Source organism: Pyrgilauda ruficollis, unplaced genomic scaffold (genome assembly GCF_017590135.1).
Source record: "Pyrgilauda ruficollis isolate IOZ18807 unplaced genomic scaffold, ASM1759013v1 scaffold50, whole genome shotgun sequence".
Taxonomy (NCBI): domain Eukaryota; kingdom Metazoa; phylum Chordata; class Aves; order Passeriformes; family Passeridae; genus Pyrgilauda; species Pyrgilauda ruficollis.
In genome coordinates this window covers 7,520,958-7,540,017 of record NW_024526600.1, presented here as the reverse complement: position 1 = coordinate 7,540,017, position 19,060 = coordinate 7,520,958, and the positions used below count along the sequence as shown (strand labels likewise).

General features: G+C 41.2%; 1 protein-coding gene across 1 annotated transcript in view; it reads left to right on the top strand.

Annotated features, from left to right (window-relative positions):
- CRYBG3 (crystallin beta-gamma domain containing 3) overlaps nucleotides 1-19,060 on the top strand; it is an 82,586-nt gene that overhangs the window by 56,043 nt on the left and 7,483 nt on the right. The window contains 7 exon segments of the mRNA XM_041480178.1: nucleotides 220-346; nucleotides 4,158-4,300; nucleotides 5,886-6,012; nucleotides 7,007-7,039; nucleotides 11,158-11,267; nucleotides 11,795-11,921; nucleotides 18,473-18,612. Coding sequence (XP_041336112.1) covers nucleotides 220-346; nucleotides 4,158-4,300; nucleotides 5,886-6,012; nucleotides 7,007-7,039; nucleotides 11,158-11,267; nucleotides 11,795-11,921; nucleotides 18,473-18,612 — 807 coding nt within the window.

Here is a 19,060-nt window from a genome sequence, read left to right as displayed (position 1 = left end):
CACATGGCAGGATTTTGATCCACAAAGAACACTTGATGGGTGCCTGTTGTGATTCCAGACAAGCATTGCTTTGTTCATTGGCTGGGTTTGTGATACTCATTTTAGTGGTCTTGGGGGGTTCTCATCTCCCTTTATTTGTTAGAGAAAATCATGTGTGCAGTTGTTTTGCCTTTACTGACTTCTCTTTTTTGTTTTTTTCTTGTTGTGGGGCTGCCACAGTTGGGTTGCCTATGATAAGGAACGCTACAAAGGCCGTCAGTTCTTGCTGGAGGAGGGAGATTATCAGGACAGATGCTCCTGGGGGGGAAGTGACAGTACCCTGCTCTCCTTCCGCTTCCTTCAGGCTGTAAGTACTCACATGGACTTCTTACAAATTATGCACAGCTCTGTCCATAAAGAGCAAGATTATTCTTTGTGCAGCTGCCTTGGGTTGGGGCATTCCATCTTTTGCCCATGTTCATCCTCATTCTTTGCCTACTGGCTGAAATCTAGACTGCACTAAGGAAGAAGCAGGTTCCAAATAGTCTTTGTGAAGTTCATACAAAAACTGTATCATGCAGAATTCCTTGTCTACCTGCCAGGTTTTCCAAGTACCTCAGTCCTGCACCTCAGGCTATTTGAATCTCTCAAATGGAATTTTCTTAAAAGCATAACGTGCCTGAGTGTACAGAGTAGTTCTTGATTAAAACAAAAATAGCTTTTCAATGCAGCAGCTGTTGCAAGCCTTAAAACAGCATTACCCTCTGTCTGTGATTTTTCTGCCAGAAAATTTTGGCAGCAGACATAATCATGGTAAAAAAAATCCCTCCTGCTAAAATGTGTTTAGTGGAGGCAGGGATGAAATAATAATAAAAACTATTTGTAAGAGTTCACTATTGGGAGTAAAGTTAGACTTTTTAGCAATAGGGAAATATGAGGTTAGAACTTCTTTATAATTTCCTTTGTTTTGGGTTGGGTTTTTTGTTTGTTTGTGTAAGTGTTTGAAGGGTTTTTTTATTATAATTGCAGCTCTGTGAATATTAAATACAGCTGCAAAGAGTAAGTTCTTCTGAGACTAAGATTGTTCACTCTGATATTACCCAGTTTTGTAAACTCAGATTACTCATCTCCTCATCTGAGGAGATGTGATATTCCTGAGCCAGGAATTTTGTGGAAATTGAAGATGGGGATTTAAAGCAAACTCACTGTCTCAACAGTCTTTTCTTTTTTTAATAAAAAGTTAATGTGAGCCCCTGAAGGCCATACTTAAATTCACAGTTTGCAAGTTTGGTTTTCATGACAGGCATCTAGCAAAAGCTGTATTTATAATCAGAATCTGTCAAAATAAAGATGGGAGAATGAATTGAATTCAAGAAAAATATCCTTCTCTAAATAATTTATTTTTAGTTTTCTGAGAAAAAAGTAGGTAGGAAATTTCTTCAGATTCCTCATTTTGAATGTGCAGAATCCTATTCAATTACTGAATAATCTTAGTTCTCCTCTCTTTTCCAGCTGTATATAGAGTACTTGAGCAACTTAAATTGATCTTTTTTGATTTTTCTCTTGGCAAAGGACATAAATACAAGTTAAAATCATGCATGTGGGTAGCAAGAATGACCTTCCATGTCATGTATTTAATTTCATTTGTACCTAAAACAGTAAGAAGGCTCAAGTTATTAACATTTTAAAAACATGTATCATTCACAGTCATATATCAACATACATCATTCCACTTGGCTTATCAATATGTATAAATGTTTACCTATTGATAATAGAAGTGAAAAGGAATAATTCCCCTCAGTTTGTTGCATAACTGAAGGCAACCAGCTGCTTGCCAATGGAATGAGTAATGGCCCTGGCATTGTGTTGTTTGGCTTGACCAGCAGATTGCCTCCCTCTGGGCAATGTGCAGCACACAGGGCACTGCCCAGCCTGGCCATATGCTCCCTTTGTGACTTTGTATACCATACTTAAGGTCAGGATTTTAAAAATGTTTTAGTACCAAACGTTCCGTTTCAAGGGGACCCGGGCAAAAATCCAAACTCTGTGTGCTTGAGGCCCCTGACTGCACAGCAAATGTCCTGGCTCTTCTCCCTGAGCTCAGGAATTCTGTCAGGGGAAGGTAAAAGTTGCAATGGTCTCAGAATCCACAGGGATATTGTTATCCCCTTCCCCAGGCACTGGTGAAGATGTGCTCAATGTGGGCACACTGCAAGGGCTGCTTTTGGCTGCCTTGAATATTGCTGCAGTGAACAGTCACAAGGGCTGATGGGGGCTCAGGGGGTGTTTGGGAAGCACAGATGAAAAGATCTTGTGGGATGGTTCTTCTCCAGCTGCTGCCACCTCCCTGTCAGCATCTGTGTTGAACACACCTGAGTCAAGTGCAGAGCCCATTCCTGGGGGCAGGCAGCAGTCTGGACTGGGAGCTGCTTTTGGGGACACTGACATTTGCTTCTGCTCTGCAGAGGCAAATGCATTTCAAGCTGGGGTTTGTCCATGGCTCAGTGAAAGAGCAAAGTTTCTGAGTGTGTTGCCTTCAGAGCTTTCCCACTAATGTTTTCAAGTCTAGAATGATCTGCTGTGATCTGAAAGACTTTTCTCAAAAAGTATTTTTCCTGTTGCTTGTTTTAAGAGAAGTTGTAGTGGAAGTTCAGGGAGAAAAGAATGATGGCTGAATTTGAAATATGTTTTAAATTTAATTACCACTGTGGATATATGTAAGTATTATTAACTTAGCTAAGGAAATTATGTGTAGATTTGATCTAAATGACTTTTTGGGTACTCTTTTGCTTTAGGACTGTTAAGAGTAGCTGGTTTTCATTTGCACTAATACTGCACTAGTTTGGTTGTTCTTTCCTTCTTTTTTTTTTTTTTTTCCCCTGAAAAGTACTCTGAAGCTGCAGTTCATTATGATTTTTCCAGACCTGGCACTTCAATTTCTAGTGTATACCTGAAATAGTTGCAATAGTTTAATTAAATGGAGGAAGGAAGTGGTCAGCACAGTAAGAGAACCAGTTTTACTCCAGAATTTGTTCCATCATCTTTTACTGTCCTGTAAACAGTGCAGAGAAGTAGAACCACATTAAGTTCTAAAACTGGTTTTCATTATTCATTGTGATTGTGTCCTGTAGAAAGACGTGGTGTCCTCCAAAGAGCCTGTTTGATCAGGTTCACCTGGCCAAATTAATCTGGCTGCATGCTTGCTTTGGCCTTAATTTCTAGGTGGTTTTTTGATAAATCTTTTATAAATCTTTGTTTTCCCAGTGTTTAATGTAATAATACTCAGGGTGGAGTCCTCATATGTTTGTGAGTCTGTGACAACCACATTATTGGCTTGACAGCAATTGTTTCTTGTTTGCAGGACTTACTGAGTTTCAATTTATAACACTGCTGAATGATTGGGAAACACTGAAATTGAGTTCCTGCTTTCTGTTAAAAGTCAGAGGAGTAAAGTGAATGGATTGTTGTTTTCTGTTTTCCCAAGCAGCGACTGAACCGTGTGCTTAAAATTGCTAAGTGGTTAAAAAGCTGAAGATTTGAAGCCCAAATTCAAATAATCTGAAGCTGTGCAAGTAAGCTGGCCAAGAAACTAAGCTGGCTGAAAGCACAAAGTAGTGTCACACAGCTATGTAAGAGAGAATGTGACAGTGTTAAGCAGGATTTATTTATAGCTGTAGTGGATGTATCCAAAAAGTACAAACCCCTTGTGCTGGAAAGGTGATCTTGCCCAGGCTTTTCCTCTCCATAATTATTGCCATGTTGCTGGAAAGGGATGAGGAAGGAGAAGTTCAGTAAAAAATTATAGTCATGGTCATGCTTGGAGTAGTTACTTGTGAGGCTTTTGGAAGATCAGTGCTAAACTCTTTTCTTCTTAACTCTTCCCACACAGGCATCTTTGCACTCTGAGCCGTCCTCAAAGTGGAGAGGATGGTGCTCAAGGGCAGCAGCCTCTTCCCCTCTTCAGTGCAAACCCCTGAAGGCCATATCAGATTGCCAGGCTTGGAGTTATTCCAGAAATTCAATGCCAAAATATCCCATAAAGATCCACACCAGGGAGCCAAGCCCCTTCAAGCTCTATAAAATGCTGTATTTCTGGCTAGAACTCTCTCCCAAAATGTTTTATCTTGTGTAGAGTCATGGAGCTGTGACTGTCCTCTAACTCCTGTGCTGCCTCTTAGGATTTCATAGAGTCTGCAGTGGCACTTTTCCAGTCTGAGGATGAAGATGGGAAAGCATTTGACATCATCAATGAAGAAATCCCTGATTTGGAGCAGGTTGGATTTGGCCCCGAGACGAGGTCGATTCTTGTGAAAAGTGGAGTGTAAGTCTGCTCAGATAGATGGAACTGTTAAACATTTCTGTGCACCTTTGGGTGCATCTCTTGACAGAATATATTCCACGTGATACACCTGGTAAATATTTGGAGGAGAAAAGTGTTTCTTTACATTTCCTTGGGGAGTGGAAGGGAAATAATAATTCTAGTTTTCTGTAGCTGTCATGCCTACACCTTGATTTGGATCTAAGTGTTCCTGTTCATAGGAAAAGCTTGTGATGTCCCCCCAGAAGAGTCACATAGTTCCATTGCAGTAATACTGAAAAGATATTTTAGCTATATTAAGAGCTGGTATAATTTTTGGGACAAGTAGAGCCTGTCCAGAAAGGATGAGATGTGCTGTATTTGTAATAAAGTCAGACTGCTGGCACTGAAAATTAAAATAATTTTTATAGAACTATAAAAACTAAAACATAAAAGACATTAAGGGAAAAGAGCATTGTGAAATCATGTGGGTTTCAGACATTTAGTAATAATTTTTAAAATGCAGTATTAATATTGTCATCACTACCCTAATGGTGATGGGGATCAGGAACTGTGAAGTGAGGGACCTGAACTGCTTATGTAGGGATTGGTGATTAGTGTCTCATGAGGATTAGTTGCAAGAATGAAAGGCTGAGACTCAGTTTGGAGAGGAGGGATACAAATGAGAGCTGCAAAATCCTGAAGGTGGTAAGACAAGATTAATGCAGTTCACAGAATCTTGCATGACAGCAACTGGGGGAAATGCTTTACAGAACTGGAGATTGCTTTAAAGCAGATTTTGATATGGGAAGGAGAAAAGCTTTTCCTACACCAGAGGCAGTGAGTTTCTGGAACTTGCTGCTGAAGGCACTGTGGTAGAGAGAGCACCAGGAGATTTAAAAAAAGCCACATTAGATAATTAATAGCAAACAGATTCATCAGTGTGTGATAGAAGTAAAATGAGTAAAGACATGTCCTGTTACGTCCCTAGTAAAACAGTCCCAGTGCTGGGTGAGTAAGAGGAGTGCGCCACCAAAAGTGGGTGATTTAGAGGTGTCTTTCTAACCAGCCCCCGTCTGCTTCTGCCGCTGTGCAGGGATAGAAGGACCCTCTAGCTGGAGGTTTCTTTCTTCTTAAATTGCAGGAGAGAAAGCAGGCTGGGAGAAGCTTGAACTGCCAGCTATTGTAGGCTTTTGCTTAACCTCATCAAGCCTTCCTCAGTTACTTCTCTTTCTTCTTGCACCATATTTCTTAAATCCAGCTGGAAAAGCTGCAAGAAAGCCCTGTCTGGGGGATACCAAACAGGCAAAGATTCAGTTAAGAGACATTCAAAAAGTTATCAGTTAAGTGTCTTTCCTCTGAATTTCTGAGCAGGGCATCATCTCATCTCACAATTAATTTGGTGGGAAGGCAGACACCTAAAATCTTTTGTTTGTCGAAGTAGGGACAAGCAGAAAATCAAGTGTGTGACAGTTTTGTGCCTCTCACCAGGTTTAATGTTGCACTGTCTGCCAGGTGGACATTCTGTTGTGCTTGACTTGCTGTTATTGTCATCAAACTACGCAGAAAAATGCAATGTTTTCAGTTTAATTTTTGTGTCATTCTCTAGGTGGGTGGCATATCAGCAGAAATATTTCTGTGGAGAACAGTATGTACTGGAGAAAGGAAAATACAAATGTTTCCTTGACTGGGGAGGATCTAGTAAAACCATCATGTCAATTCGACCTGTTAAGTTGGTGAGTTACCAGAATTTAAGGGAAAACCTTAAAAGAAATGAGACCTTTGGAGTTCAGAGTTTACCATAATAATTAAACAGGAGAGCCCACATTATAACAACCTGTCTATCTGCTTGGAAACAAATTAAAGACCCTCATGGAAGGCATAATGAGTCTGTTCAGGATGGAGACTTAAATGGGCACTGCAGATCTTTCTTGTCTTTTGAGGAAATTGTCAGGGAAACTTCATAAGAAGAATTTTCCTTTGGCAGACTGCATACATGGAGAAAATAGCCTGGCCTGGAAGGATTAATTTGCCTTAAAACATCATAATTGATAACGTATTTAAAAATACTTGAGAATTTATCTGGCCTGTGCTGTTACATAATAGAATTCTTTTAGGTTTTTTCCTTACTTTTATGCTAAAATATTTGTACTAGATACAGTGAATAAAGACAGGAAATATTTTTAATCCATTATTCAATCCAAGGTAGTGCCAATTCACCCAAGCAGATTAGTGCCAGCACTGTCAAAACCCTAATGCAAAACAAAGACAATCTACAGCCATAAGTATTAAATGATAATAAGTAATAAATTATTAATAAGTAATAAATTATAGGAATGCAAAAGGAATACTTAACCTTATTTTGAAGACTACATGTTGGGAGAGATGTCTTCTGTTGGTTTCAGTTCTGTCTTTTTTTCAAGAAACAGCCTCAAAAGTAAATGCAGAGACATTTACATGGACTCTAATGCACATTATGGGAACTAATTAATGCTGATGCAAGTTCTCTGTGTGAAAGGCATTGAACAATCAGGCAGGTAATTGTGAGCTTACAGGCAGCTCATGGCAGAAATTGGGAAAGAGAATTGTGCCAGGAGTCTGGGAAGTTTCTTTTCTCTGCTCCTGAGTTCATACTTTACAAATTTCAGGCAACTTGGCATGTCTCCTAGGAAATTAATTGTAATTAATGTTGGGGTTTTCTGATGTGTGTATATGTATTTATTGTTGCAGGAGCCCCTTGGGACAAATGAGCCTCCACATTTGGTAAGTTGGCATTACATAACAGTCTCTAGTACTAAACTACACTCAATAATTAATGCTGAATGCCTTGCTTCAGGTGATATCTCAGTAATTTCAGGTGATACTTCAATATTGTCACCTTGCTGCAGCAGATCAGTGATGGAGGAAACTGGTAGATATATAGATAAAAGTAAAGTCTGTTACGTGTTCTGCTCTTTGCTTTATTCTGGATCATACCCTTTAGTATTCTATCCCCAAAAATGCAAGCAGTCCAGTAGGCTTTGAGTGACATTGGAGCTCTGTAGCTATTGATTTTCCTTTTCTTTCCCTCTTGTTTCTGGAAACTCACCATCCCATCCATTCATCCTTCTCTTTATGGCAGATTTTCTTTCCATTATATTGCATTGCATCCTGTTTCTCACTCCTTTTTTTATGTGTGAGGTGAAGATGAAAATATAAACTGCAGCAAAAGGAACTGCACATTTCAAACCTGCAAATGCATCAACACCTGGAAGTTGGGTTTTTTATTTTACATGCTGGTATTTCTGCTTTCCAAAGTCTTCCAAGCAGGTAGAGCTGCTCCTTAAGATTCCCTTTTTGTTACAGTAACATTAGAGCTTAACTGGACACATCCTGACCATGATAAATCTGTGATAAATCTATGGTATGTCCTGACAGTTTCCCTGAAAGTTCTGTCCTACTTGGTGATAACTTACTAAGAGAAAGCAGTCCCTATAATTCACTCTGAGTCTCAAAAATGAGTTAGTTTAGGGTCTTACACTCTGGTCCTTACCTTACAAGGTTATATTCCATTAATGGACCTTTGAGTTATCTTTCTGAAACACAAACCTGCTCTGTGTTCATCACCATGTGTGCTCTGTGTTCCCTGCAATGTTCTGTCCCAGCAGGGCTCTTCCCTTGTCCAGCATGAGTTTTTTGATTGATCTCTTTCTGTCCTGCTAGCATGGGTGATGATCTGAGTGATTTTACTGCTCTCCATGGCATGCTTTTAATTAAGCAAATTGGGGAAAAATTATTTTGAGAAACATGACTTATTCTCAGACAAAAGATATTTTAGAGCTCTGTGGTTCTGTTTCAGCACACTTAAGTATTTTGTCATCTGGACACAATTTCTCTCTTGCTTGCTTGGATGGGAAATGTTGTGCATTGTGTTACTTAGCAGGTGGACCACACCCTCCTTTTACTCCAATTCTACCATTTTATGATTAACCCAAGACTACAGGAAATGTTTCCTGTCTGAAGACATAATTGGTGTATTATTTTAGCCTTAAACACTGACTTCCTGCCCAGCCTATTCACATGGCAGTTTGCAGCCAAATCCAAAGACTTGCAAGTATGTTCATCAGAGGGCCTTGCTAAATGATACCAGATAAAATAACCGACTCAGATAAAACTGGTGGGGTCTAAACTCATCTCAACTTCTTATTTTTTTTTAGGATCTCCCAAAATCTATTCTTTTGCAAGTATGTTCATCAGAGGGCCTTGCTAAATGATACCAGATAAAATAACTGACTCAGATAAAACTGGTGGGATCTAAACTCATCTCAACTTCTTATGTTTTTTTTTTAGGATCTCCCAAAAGTGAGTGTATTATTCCAGTGTTGCAGACCTTTAAGATCAGTTCAAACCTTTGAAGTTTCAATAAGTTGTGCTTTACAGGCTTTTTTATTTCCATAAACGTGAAAAAACCTCTGCTTGTGTATGTGCACAGACACCTTTAAATATTGACATGTACTGGATTGTATTTTGCCTCTTATGGTCTTTAATAACAGTCATTTAACACCATTTAAAAAAAATTAGTATCCTGACTTACCACAGTCCTGGTTTTCATAGGATTCTGCCTTGGCTCTAGGGAGGAAATAACATATTTCATGTCACTACAGTTCTTGGAGGAGGGGAAATATTTTGAGTAATTTTTAATTGGAACATATTTAATCACTTAGGATAAGCAGAAGACAGGCCCTTAGGTAAATACCAAGAATTTCACATTCAGAGTAAAATAAAAGTTTTCTTCATGAAAACCAGTCTCTTAGTTTGGAACTTCTTAAGAATGGTGCAAATGAGCTGGCAAATCGTTAAACATCCTGATGTTTGACCCTTGAGTAAGTCAAATATTGGGTATTTTGAACTATTATACACTCTCCCACCTTTAATAAGCATATGTCTGAACTAAGGGAGCTGTTTGCATTGTCTGTAAGAGTGTGCCTTTTTTTAATTTGTGTTCTTACCAGAAATTGAAAAGCAGCAAAATTTTCTGACGTCTCTGAATGACTCCCCTGACCTTTTCTGCCTGCCAAGCTTCCTAATAAACCAGCTACACAGAGTGTAAGAAATCACCAACTCTGCAAAGCTGTTCATTTCATTTATTAAAATAAAGCTTTGCTCAGCAAGAACAAAGCCTCTTTCAACAGCAGGTGACTTGTAGAGACGATGTAGGAAACAGATAATTGCTGTGCAACCCTGCATTTGTACTTCAATATTCTGTCCTTTGGCTTTTTGGGAAGCGAAACCTCACACATTCATGTCAGACCCTGACAAAGTGGCTGCAGTTGGAGACTAATTGCAGTGTTTGCACTGAGGAATCACTGCTCCACCCCAGCTTCTGTCAAATTAAGACCCTCATTCATGACCAGATAAATTCTGTGTTAAAATGAGTTCGTGAATCTTTTCTAAAAGCCTTGCGTAGCACGTGGCCTATGAAAGAAAGGCAGTGTGTATGTATATATATTCCCTTTTGTAAAGAGCTTGGAGATGAGTGGGTAGAAAATACAGTGTAATTACAGCTTAAATAGGTGCTTTGTGACTTAGCAGTGCAGTTATATTTACAGAAAAGTCAGTTACACTTTATTCATTTTATTGTAGCTGATCCTTGCTCTCCAATTAGTGCTCATAGCCTGCAAGGCCAGCTTAAGCCTTTCTTGTTCTTTCTCACAGGAAACATTCATTTCTTTTAAAAACATAGACTGAACTTTTCCATAAAATCATTTGCTGACACTTGTGTTTGGCCTTCTCGCTCCGTGCTGGCAAAAGCACTTGATTTCTTTTCTTTGGCAGGAAGCTTGGCCAATTTGGGGCATGAAGGGGGAAGTAGCTCTTGCAACAGCCATCATGTTTTTCTTCCATTACAGAATATGAGCTGTTCTCTTGATACACTTCAATTTTTCATTCTTTTCCAGCCTCTCTCTCAGGCTTTCAAATGAAATTCATCTCAGTTACACAGTGGCAGCCCAAGGGTACAGAATTCTGGGTGTCTGTGCTATAGATCATAGCCTACATCATACCAGGGTTTCTTCTTGTTTTGGTGGGGGCTTTAGGGTTTTTTTTGTGTATTATTTTGGTTTAGGTTTGTTTTGGGGTTTTTTTTCAGTGGGTGGGTTTGTTCATTTGGGCTTTTGGTTTATTTGTTTGGGAGAGGTTGGTTTTTTGGGAGGTTGATTGGGGGTTTTTTTGTCTGTTTGGTTGGCTTTTTCTATTTTACTATTGTTGCAACATTTTGAGCCTTCTTGCTTTTTTGGGGTGAACTGATCACACCTTACTGGTGGGGTGTGGTTCGCTGTGACTTGCAGCTCTTTACCATGACATTCAAAAGCAGCTTGGCTGAACCTCAGAGGTCCCCAGTTCCCTCAAAAATCCTCCTGCTAGTTCTGAAATGAAAAGAAAGCCACCTGCAACCACTGTGATCACAGAGGATTTCAGGGCACTTTGTCAATAGCAGCTGTGTATCTTTGACCAGCATTTCCCCATCCTGCTCTGAGCACTGCATTGCTGAGCTGTAGTGAGAGTTAAGCTGCAGTTCAGGATGATAACAGCCTTGAGTCCTCCTCTTCCTATTTGTGCCTCTCCTGCTGCAGTTGAACTTATACTTGATAACTCTGCCTGCCTTAGCACCACTGGGAAGCCTCCTATGCCAGCCCAGAGATGACAAAATACTTGATATATTTCTAAAATAAAGCAGCTGTAGAAAATGTAAGCGATTCTTTGAATGGCAATTCATTCAATTAATTGTATCTTTGTGAATTGAATGGCTACTTCTCTGAGAGTACAGCTTTCTCTGTTGACATTAATGATAATGCCTTCATTTTCCTTTTAGTCATTGTTTTTGTTTTGTTTTGTTCTTGTAGCTCAAAGCTTTCAGTAATACACATTTCCAAGGAGCATGTGTAGATTTCACAGCAGAAGTTTCTGATTTTACATCATTCATACCATGTTCTTTTAAGGTTCTCCGGGGATGGTAAGTGTCTGTTGTTTTACATGCCATCATTTTCAGTATTATGAATTTTTTTTTCAAATGTTATGAAATTTCAGACAGCAGAAAGCACATAACACATGCCCATCATCTTCCATCATGTCTTAGACCCTTTGTCCTGCAAGGCATCTCAGTAACTCTCATGCTGTCCTTGGTTTGGGTGCTGTGCCTTTTGCTCTCCCTGGGGAAGGTTTGCACAGTTACCATGACTTTTTTAACTCCAATTAGAATTTATTCCAGATTTTGAGACCTTTAGTACTGTGGAAGTGTCTGAATTCCACTCAACATCGTTTGACTCTGGAACTGAGGCTTCTGTACCACACAATTTGATTTTGCTGCTTTGGTTGCTTTGCTGAATAGGCTTTCAAGTCACCTTACTTAAAGCTCAACAAGAGCAAAGAGAATTTTTTATTCCTTTTGTCCTTAGCAAATATTAATCTTGAAAAAAACATACTGTAAATAAGCAGCTAGAGTAGCTTATTTTTTTGTTGTTGTTGTTATTATTCTTGCAGTTGGCTCCTGTGCTACAAAGGGGAAACCACTGACAATCACTGTGTGCTGGAAGAAGGCCTCTATGTTGACCTCAGTTCCTGTGGCTGCCCAACTGCTACAATCAAATCCCTCAAGCCTATTCAATATGTAAGACTTCATTGGGGGAAAAAATAACATTTTGGAACTCTTTTTCCCTGTCAGATGTCTGAAGTGAGTACTTGCCCTAAACAAACTCCCAGTTAAGGAAAAGAGTGAGGTTTGTTTTCTTGGCTCACGGGATTTTTTGGGTTGGGAGCAGGTCAGGCTGCGTGCTCACTTGCACAAGGTCACTTGTAGCTGCTCTTGGGTGTTCTGGGTTTCAAGTTCTTCTCTTTTTTACAAGTGAGACACAAGATCCTCCATGGCCAGGGGTTTGGACAGGAATGCATTTTTCCCTTCAAAACAAGAGTGATACAACCTTTTATACATCCCATTGTAATCCTGCACACAGGACATACAAATCTGCAGTCTTGATGTGATGTCTGTGCCTTTCTTCCACATCTTGGTGGGCTCTTCTTCAGGAGCATCAAAGATGAGCTGTAACACTGTTGGTAAAAGAGAAGCAAGTGGCTTCTCTGCCCCTCCTCTGTGGCACTGGCCACCAGCTTCTCCAGAACTCTTCCTCCTTCCCTGATCACAGGACACAAACATACGTGGTGTGTGTCCTTCAGTGCAGCTCCTGTGGAGCTGGACTTCTGGGGTTACTCAGTTCAGCTTTTTCAGACATGAAGTCCTTTTTACCATTTGTGAGCAGATTTTAAAAATAATTAAAAAAAAAAAAATCCAACCAAGCAAATGAAAAAAATCCCCCCGAAAAACCCCCAAACCCCAAGCAAATGCAAACACCAAGTCCGTGGGCATGGTGGGAAGGGTGTACAACTCGAATCTGAGAGCTGAACTTCTCACTAGGCTGTGCACATACAGTGACTTCCCACCTGCTCAGAGCCTGGGTTTTAGATTGAAGTTCTCCTTTTCAAGTTAGGCTTTTGGACTCTGCTCTGCCAAATCCAAGTGAAGTTTTGACATCAAATAATAGTAGGCCTCATCCAAATCTCCCTGCCTGTAATCTCACAGGGAAGTAAACATGAAGTTTGGCATGGTAGGAGAGTGCTGGCAGCCCTTGTTTCCCAAGGGCCAGGCCCTGGAAGAAGTTTGTTTGGCAGGCTGTGCGTGGGGAGCTCACACACATCTTCTCTGCTTTTGCACCTCTTAGTTTGGCTCTTCTCTTGCCAATAGTAGCCCTTGTGATTCACAAATTCAAGGCACTAAAACAGCATAAAATACCACTGATCTGTACCTGTTTGTCCTCAGAGCCCCCGGGGCAGTGCTGGGGACCCTGGTGTGGCACAGACGTGACCCAGAGCACGCAGCAGGTCACGGCCAGGAGCAGCCACTCTTCATTCTGAGCATTGTCCACAGCTCTTGGAACAGAGCCCCTTCTATTACAGCATATTTCTGTTAGCTCACTCCAGAGAGGAGCAAGCCTGTTCCCAAGTGGAATTGTTGTGTAGCTGTATTGAATTCATTTGTGGTGTTGGGAGCCCCTTGCATTATTCAGCTTTGAATACCAGCCTCATTTCAGAGCTAAGGTGTGTCCCCTGGTAGCTTATGTGTGAGAAGGAGAACTTTTAACCCTGACACCAAGCCCTGGATGTGCTTTGTCTCCTGCTCTCCTTTCAGGGAGATGCAATTGCTGCAAGTGGAACTGTGGAGGAGTCCCACGCTGGGAACATTCCATTTGTTCTATAGAAAATGCAGCTTTGATGGAAACAAAATTATTTGCAAACTGCACTAAATGGGGAAAAATAGTTAATTTTTTCTATTTAAGAAAGTAAACTTTTGATTTTTGGCTTGAAAAGTCCCAGAAATGTAATTTGTCTAAGAGCTTAATTGCATAACAAAATGAAGATTTTTCTTCTAAATCACCGAGTTGGTCCCACTAAAATAGGGAAAAAAAAATTAGAAAAAATAAAAACCCCAACACTTTCAGAGCAATGCAAAATGTTTTGGATAAGAAAACAGGCTCACACTAATGATAGGTTGATGATTTCACTGTAGTGACAGTATTTTAGGTTGGCTAGCTCTAGCTCTTAGCTCTTGGAGGGATGTTTTATGTGTTGTCTGGTGAAAAGTGAAGTTTTCAGCATTTAAGTACATTTTTTAGGTATGGCATGCTGCTCCCACACCATCTCTACACGCTCTCTACCATTTCACAAGAAATTCAAGTTAATATGGTTCCACTTTGCTTATTTCCCCATTTATTGTGCACTGGCATCACGGAGGAATTCAGCACATCTTTTCATCCAATTTCCTCTGTTCCTGATGAAGTTTCCTCTCTCCCATCACACCTTATTCTCCAAAGTGTGCAATACTCAACCCAAATCTTTAGGAGGCCCTAGCTGTGCTTTTTTCCTGCTGTTCCATTTTCCAAATACAGGTTGGACTGTTTCATCATCCTCAGAGCATTTAGGAAAAGCTGTGGAGTAACAGGAGAGTACAAAGAAGGAACAACTGACACTGATGCCATTTGCCTCTCATCATCTCCTTTCATCAAAAAATCCCAAACACTCTTCCAGCAAAGCTTGTTGATGAAATGTGCTGTTGTGTTGTTGTTAGCTGCCCTCCTGCAGGCAGGTGAAAGCCTAGCACAGGTTCAGAGTTGCTGCAGAGGTGCAGGGTTCTGTGTCTGCATCTGCCTTTCCTACTGCCATGGGTTCATGGAAAGGAAATGTGGGCCCTTGCCCAGCTCCAAGAGAGCAGGTGAAGGCAGCTGGGCCATTTATGGGGCCATGGTTGCTTCTTGGGGCATTTGTCCAGTGTTTGCTGCTTGAGGAGGTTAATCTTTTGGGATATAGAATTTGCAGTGGGGAGTTCAGCTCTGGTGCTGCCTTTCCTCAGCTGTGTTGTTCTGACCAACTCTCTGTCATATTTACATGGACAAGAATGCCCAGGATGCTTGCAATGAGCAATTAGCTTTCCTTCTAAAGTGTTACCTTCAACCTGTAAATTAAACCAGTCTCCTGGTTTCTAAAACCAAAAATGAGATCCAGATTGTAGGTTGTGCAATGCTTTTTTTGTTTGGTTGGGGTTTTTCTCTTTTCTTCTGAGGCATTCTTTATTCTTGCTCTGATCAATCGTGATAATCCTTGTATTTCTATATAATCTTATCTAAGTTAAATACAGGTGTTAACTAATCACCCCAGCATTCCTGTGAGGCCAATAAAGAAATCAGATACAAAAACTACCTGCAGTTCCCCAGGGCCAGGCACTGAGTCACTCTGTGTGGCTGGGACTGGACCGTGGGCATTGCATTGTCCAGGCATCCATCCCACACTGAAGGGAGCAGCCAGACAGGAGCAGCTCCAGCAAAGGCAGTTGTAGGTGATGAGCTGGCCAAGCCTGGACAGTAAAGATTTTCCAAGGATGGTGTAACACAGCTGTGGAGCCTCCCCCAGCTCTGGCTCAGGTGAATGCTCTTTGCAAAGCAGCAGCTCAGCAGCAATGGGCAGAGCTCCATCCCTTGCCATGGCTGGCTTACACTCAGCCTTTGGTCTGGCCCTCTGCATTTCTCCCCTTGCCTTTCTTAGGCTTTCCCATCAAAGTTTGCAAAACCTTAGTTGGTCCAAAAATTAAATGTGTGAGGGAAAATATGTTTTTTTTGAAAAGGGATGGGCCCTTTTCAAGAGGGTTTTATTGGTAAAAATTCTCACAAGTTTCATAAGGAAGAATTATCCAGAGCTAAAACTATGCTTTTTGCTCTAAGCATGTGTGCAAATTCACCTGTGCACTTGGGTTTCAGTTCTAGTGCCCTTTGGTCATCTGTGTGTTTGAGGAAGCTCATCTTGCACTGATCCTTGTTTCATCTCAAACACTTCAGGCTTGTATTGTGGCTTTTTTCCTGAACTAGTAAAGCATAAAAATCTGTTCTGAGTTGTGAAAAATTGTGTTGCACAGCTTCACTAAAAGCAAAGTAAAAATCCTTGAGGGGGAAGTCTGAGCTGAGTTGAACTGTGCAAGAGATTTTTGGTGTGTTGATTTTTAGTGTTGATTTTCCATTTTCATTGCTCCATGTGCTGTGTTAGCCACAGAACACCACACCTGTTAAGTAAAGTATATCAGTGTATTTAACAGTTCACAAAGCTGTTCATATCTTGAAATGCTATGTAAATGTAGCTTTCCTTATTCACTGGCCTCTTGAATATAATAAATCCCTTCAAGTTGCATGAAAAAGAGTTGCATGAAAAAACAGGATGAGCAAAACCTCTTAAAACGTTATTGGTGCTGGTTTAAGCTAAGGCAGTCAGTTCCTTCATACATAAAAACTGTTAAGAAATTTCATGTTGAGAAATCCTGTAGTGCTTTGATATTGTCACAATTGGCAATCTTTTCCCAAAGCATGGCATTTCAGGTATTTTCCTTGAAATAACTGTGAAAAGAAGCTGAAGTAATGCTGACCTAGACATGGGAATGGGTAAATATAGATGGCTTTGGCTCACCTTTCAGGTGAAAATGTTCCTCAGCATTCTGCAAGAAAGGCTGGGAACAAGATGCCTCCCAGCCTAACAGCGTAGCCCCAAACCTTGCTTTTCACTGTTCCCAGTTTCCATGGAGCTGTGAAAACAAAGTCAGAGAAAAAAGCCAGGCCCAAGTCACTGCTGCCAGCTGTTGGCCTGGAAGAGAATGCAGAAGGTGAGGAATCAGTGCAGTGCTCTATATATGGCTGTGGAACAGGAGAGCTCAGGGCTTGGCACAGCAGCCTGGGTTCCTTCTGGACTTCGTGTCTGCGAGGTCACTGCATCTCTGCTGAGGTCTGCCTGGGACAGAGGGGTCAGACCATCAGTGGTGTGTGTGTGTCAGGGGCTCTGAGCAGCTGCACAGGGAGTGCTCAGAGCTCTCAGTCCAAGCAGTCACAGCCACAGCAGAGCTGGAATCATTTTAATCGACTCCTGATGTATAAGTGGATATCCTGGGTCAGATGACTTGTCCATCTAGTACAGCAGCCCTGTCCCTTAACATCCTCAATGTTGCAACAGCAGGATCAATATTTAGGTTTGAGCAATAATGTCCTGCACCTCAGATGGCAAATGGTGTTTCTCATGGTTAGCAATGCACTTGTGAAAATTTGGGCCTGTTGTGGTCGTGAGTTCTGGTGTCCACTCAGGTGAAAGGCAGTGCCAGGGCTCTTGCAGACAGGAGTGTGATGATTCTGCCTGGCTGAGCAAAGCAGCCTCAGGAGTAGCTGCCTGCCCTAGGCCTGCTGGCCTGGCTTTCAAAGTGAGCCTTTATCACCCAGTGTAAATCTGATCCACCCCATCCAGCAGGAGGCACTTGGGAAGAGCAACATTCCAAAATAAAAACGTTGCAGGTTTTGATCCCTTTCTGGTGTGTAACATTAGATTTTGGGAGCGTGGTAGGCTTTAAAAATCTCTCTGAGTTGATGATCCCAAGCTCTTCTTCAGAATGTCTCAGTGAGCTCTGTCCCTGCAGTGTTGCATGACTTGGGCTGTCCCTGCAGAGGAAGGCAGAACGTGACCAACCAGCTGCATACCAGCTGCACTGAGTCAGTGTCAGGCAAATTCATGTGTCCTGGCACACCCCTGAGCTTTTCAGAGACACTTCCCTACACTTCGTGTGCCTCTTCAAACATGAAAATTAATTTCCCTTAATTGCTCAGTGCCTGTGTCAACTTTAATTCAAGATTTTGTTCCATTTATTTCACCTGAGGCCACGTCTTTGCTGCAAGAGAAATCCCAGATTTTGCCTGAGCCAGCTATCTCAGGTAACATCTCCTAAAAGAAGGTGCCTTTCCTGGAGAGGCAGCTCACTGACTTAGTCAGACCTGTTCCCTCTTCCTTTCCAGGTATAAACTGCAGGTCCTTTTGCTTCTGGTTTTAGGTTAAAAATGCTGAAGCATTGTACAAATATTCCTTGTACTAGGGCACAGAATTTGTGTATTTAAATCTGCTTCCTCTGTTCTTCTGCTGGCCTTATAGCTGCACCACATTTTCATGCAAACTGATCTTTTTATTTGCTTTCACAGGCAATCTGTCAACTGTAGAAAAGGGCATTAAGTGAAAAATGTTTCAATTCTACATGAGATCATAGAATTGACTTATTATGCTCTTCCTTCAAGATTGACAGAGAAAAAAAATAGGAATGTCTGTTAAAAAGATTGAGAACCTTTTAGTTGACATTTCTGGCCTTTTACAATTTGTAGCTGCTTAAAATGTTCGCAGCAAACTACAGCTAGTTGAAGTCTGTGGGCAATAGACTTTGATTTGACTCACTATTTTAGATGCATGTTCCATCAATAAGTAAATAAAGTGGATTTTTGAAAAGCAATCAAGGCTACAAATCAGATCAAAATGAGATTTTCCAAACAGAGGCCTCTGCATCACCTGGTGTCTCTGTGCCTGGCCTGTGTCAGTGGGGCACTGCAGTGATGGCAAAGCCACTGGTAAATGCAGTTTGTTTCAGCTCTGTGTGCTGTGGGGTTTCCCTTGTTGTTACATTTGCTGAGGGAGCACAAGCTAACCCAGAAGCATTGTAGGAAATTCAATGTAGGAAGTGGGCCAGTGTGTGCATCACATCTAATAACTGAAATTGTACTATTCCCACTAAAACTTTGTGCTTTTTTTTCTTCCTTCCTCCTCCCCCAGGTTTTTGCTGAGCCTTCCATCAGCCTGTTCAGCCTGGAATGCTGTAAGGGCAGAGAGCTGCACTTCAGTGAAGCAGTCAATTCTGTTTTGAACGAGGACCTTCATTTTTACACCCAGTCTGTGTGGGTGAGAAGTGGATTGTAAGTGTGGAAGAAATACCCCTGTCAGATTTGCACTGTAGGAGCTAACACTGTCTCATGATTATTGCCTTGTCCATAGGATGGTTTACATTCTTAGCTTCTGTTCTGAGGCACAGACTTTACAAGACAGGTAGTGTAAACTTGGGAGTGCCTTTATTAACAGGCTGTAAAATGCCAGCTGTAAACTGCAGTGATTTAAACCACTGCAGTGGCTCAGGGAAGCTTGATGTGCTGACTGGCTGCCAGAGAAGCAGCAGCTCCTGAGAGGAGCTCAGGGTGGATCTGACAGCTGGGACAGCTATTTGCTTCTGTTATTAGTTTAACTCTTCTCCAGGAGTGTGAATGTACACCCAGGTTCTTCTGTGGAAACATTTTACATCTGCAGCAGTGACCTTCTAACCTCTTCCACATCTCTCCCTTTCACCTTTTGGAAGAGCTCCCAAGTGTT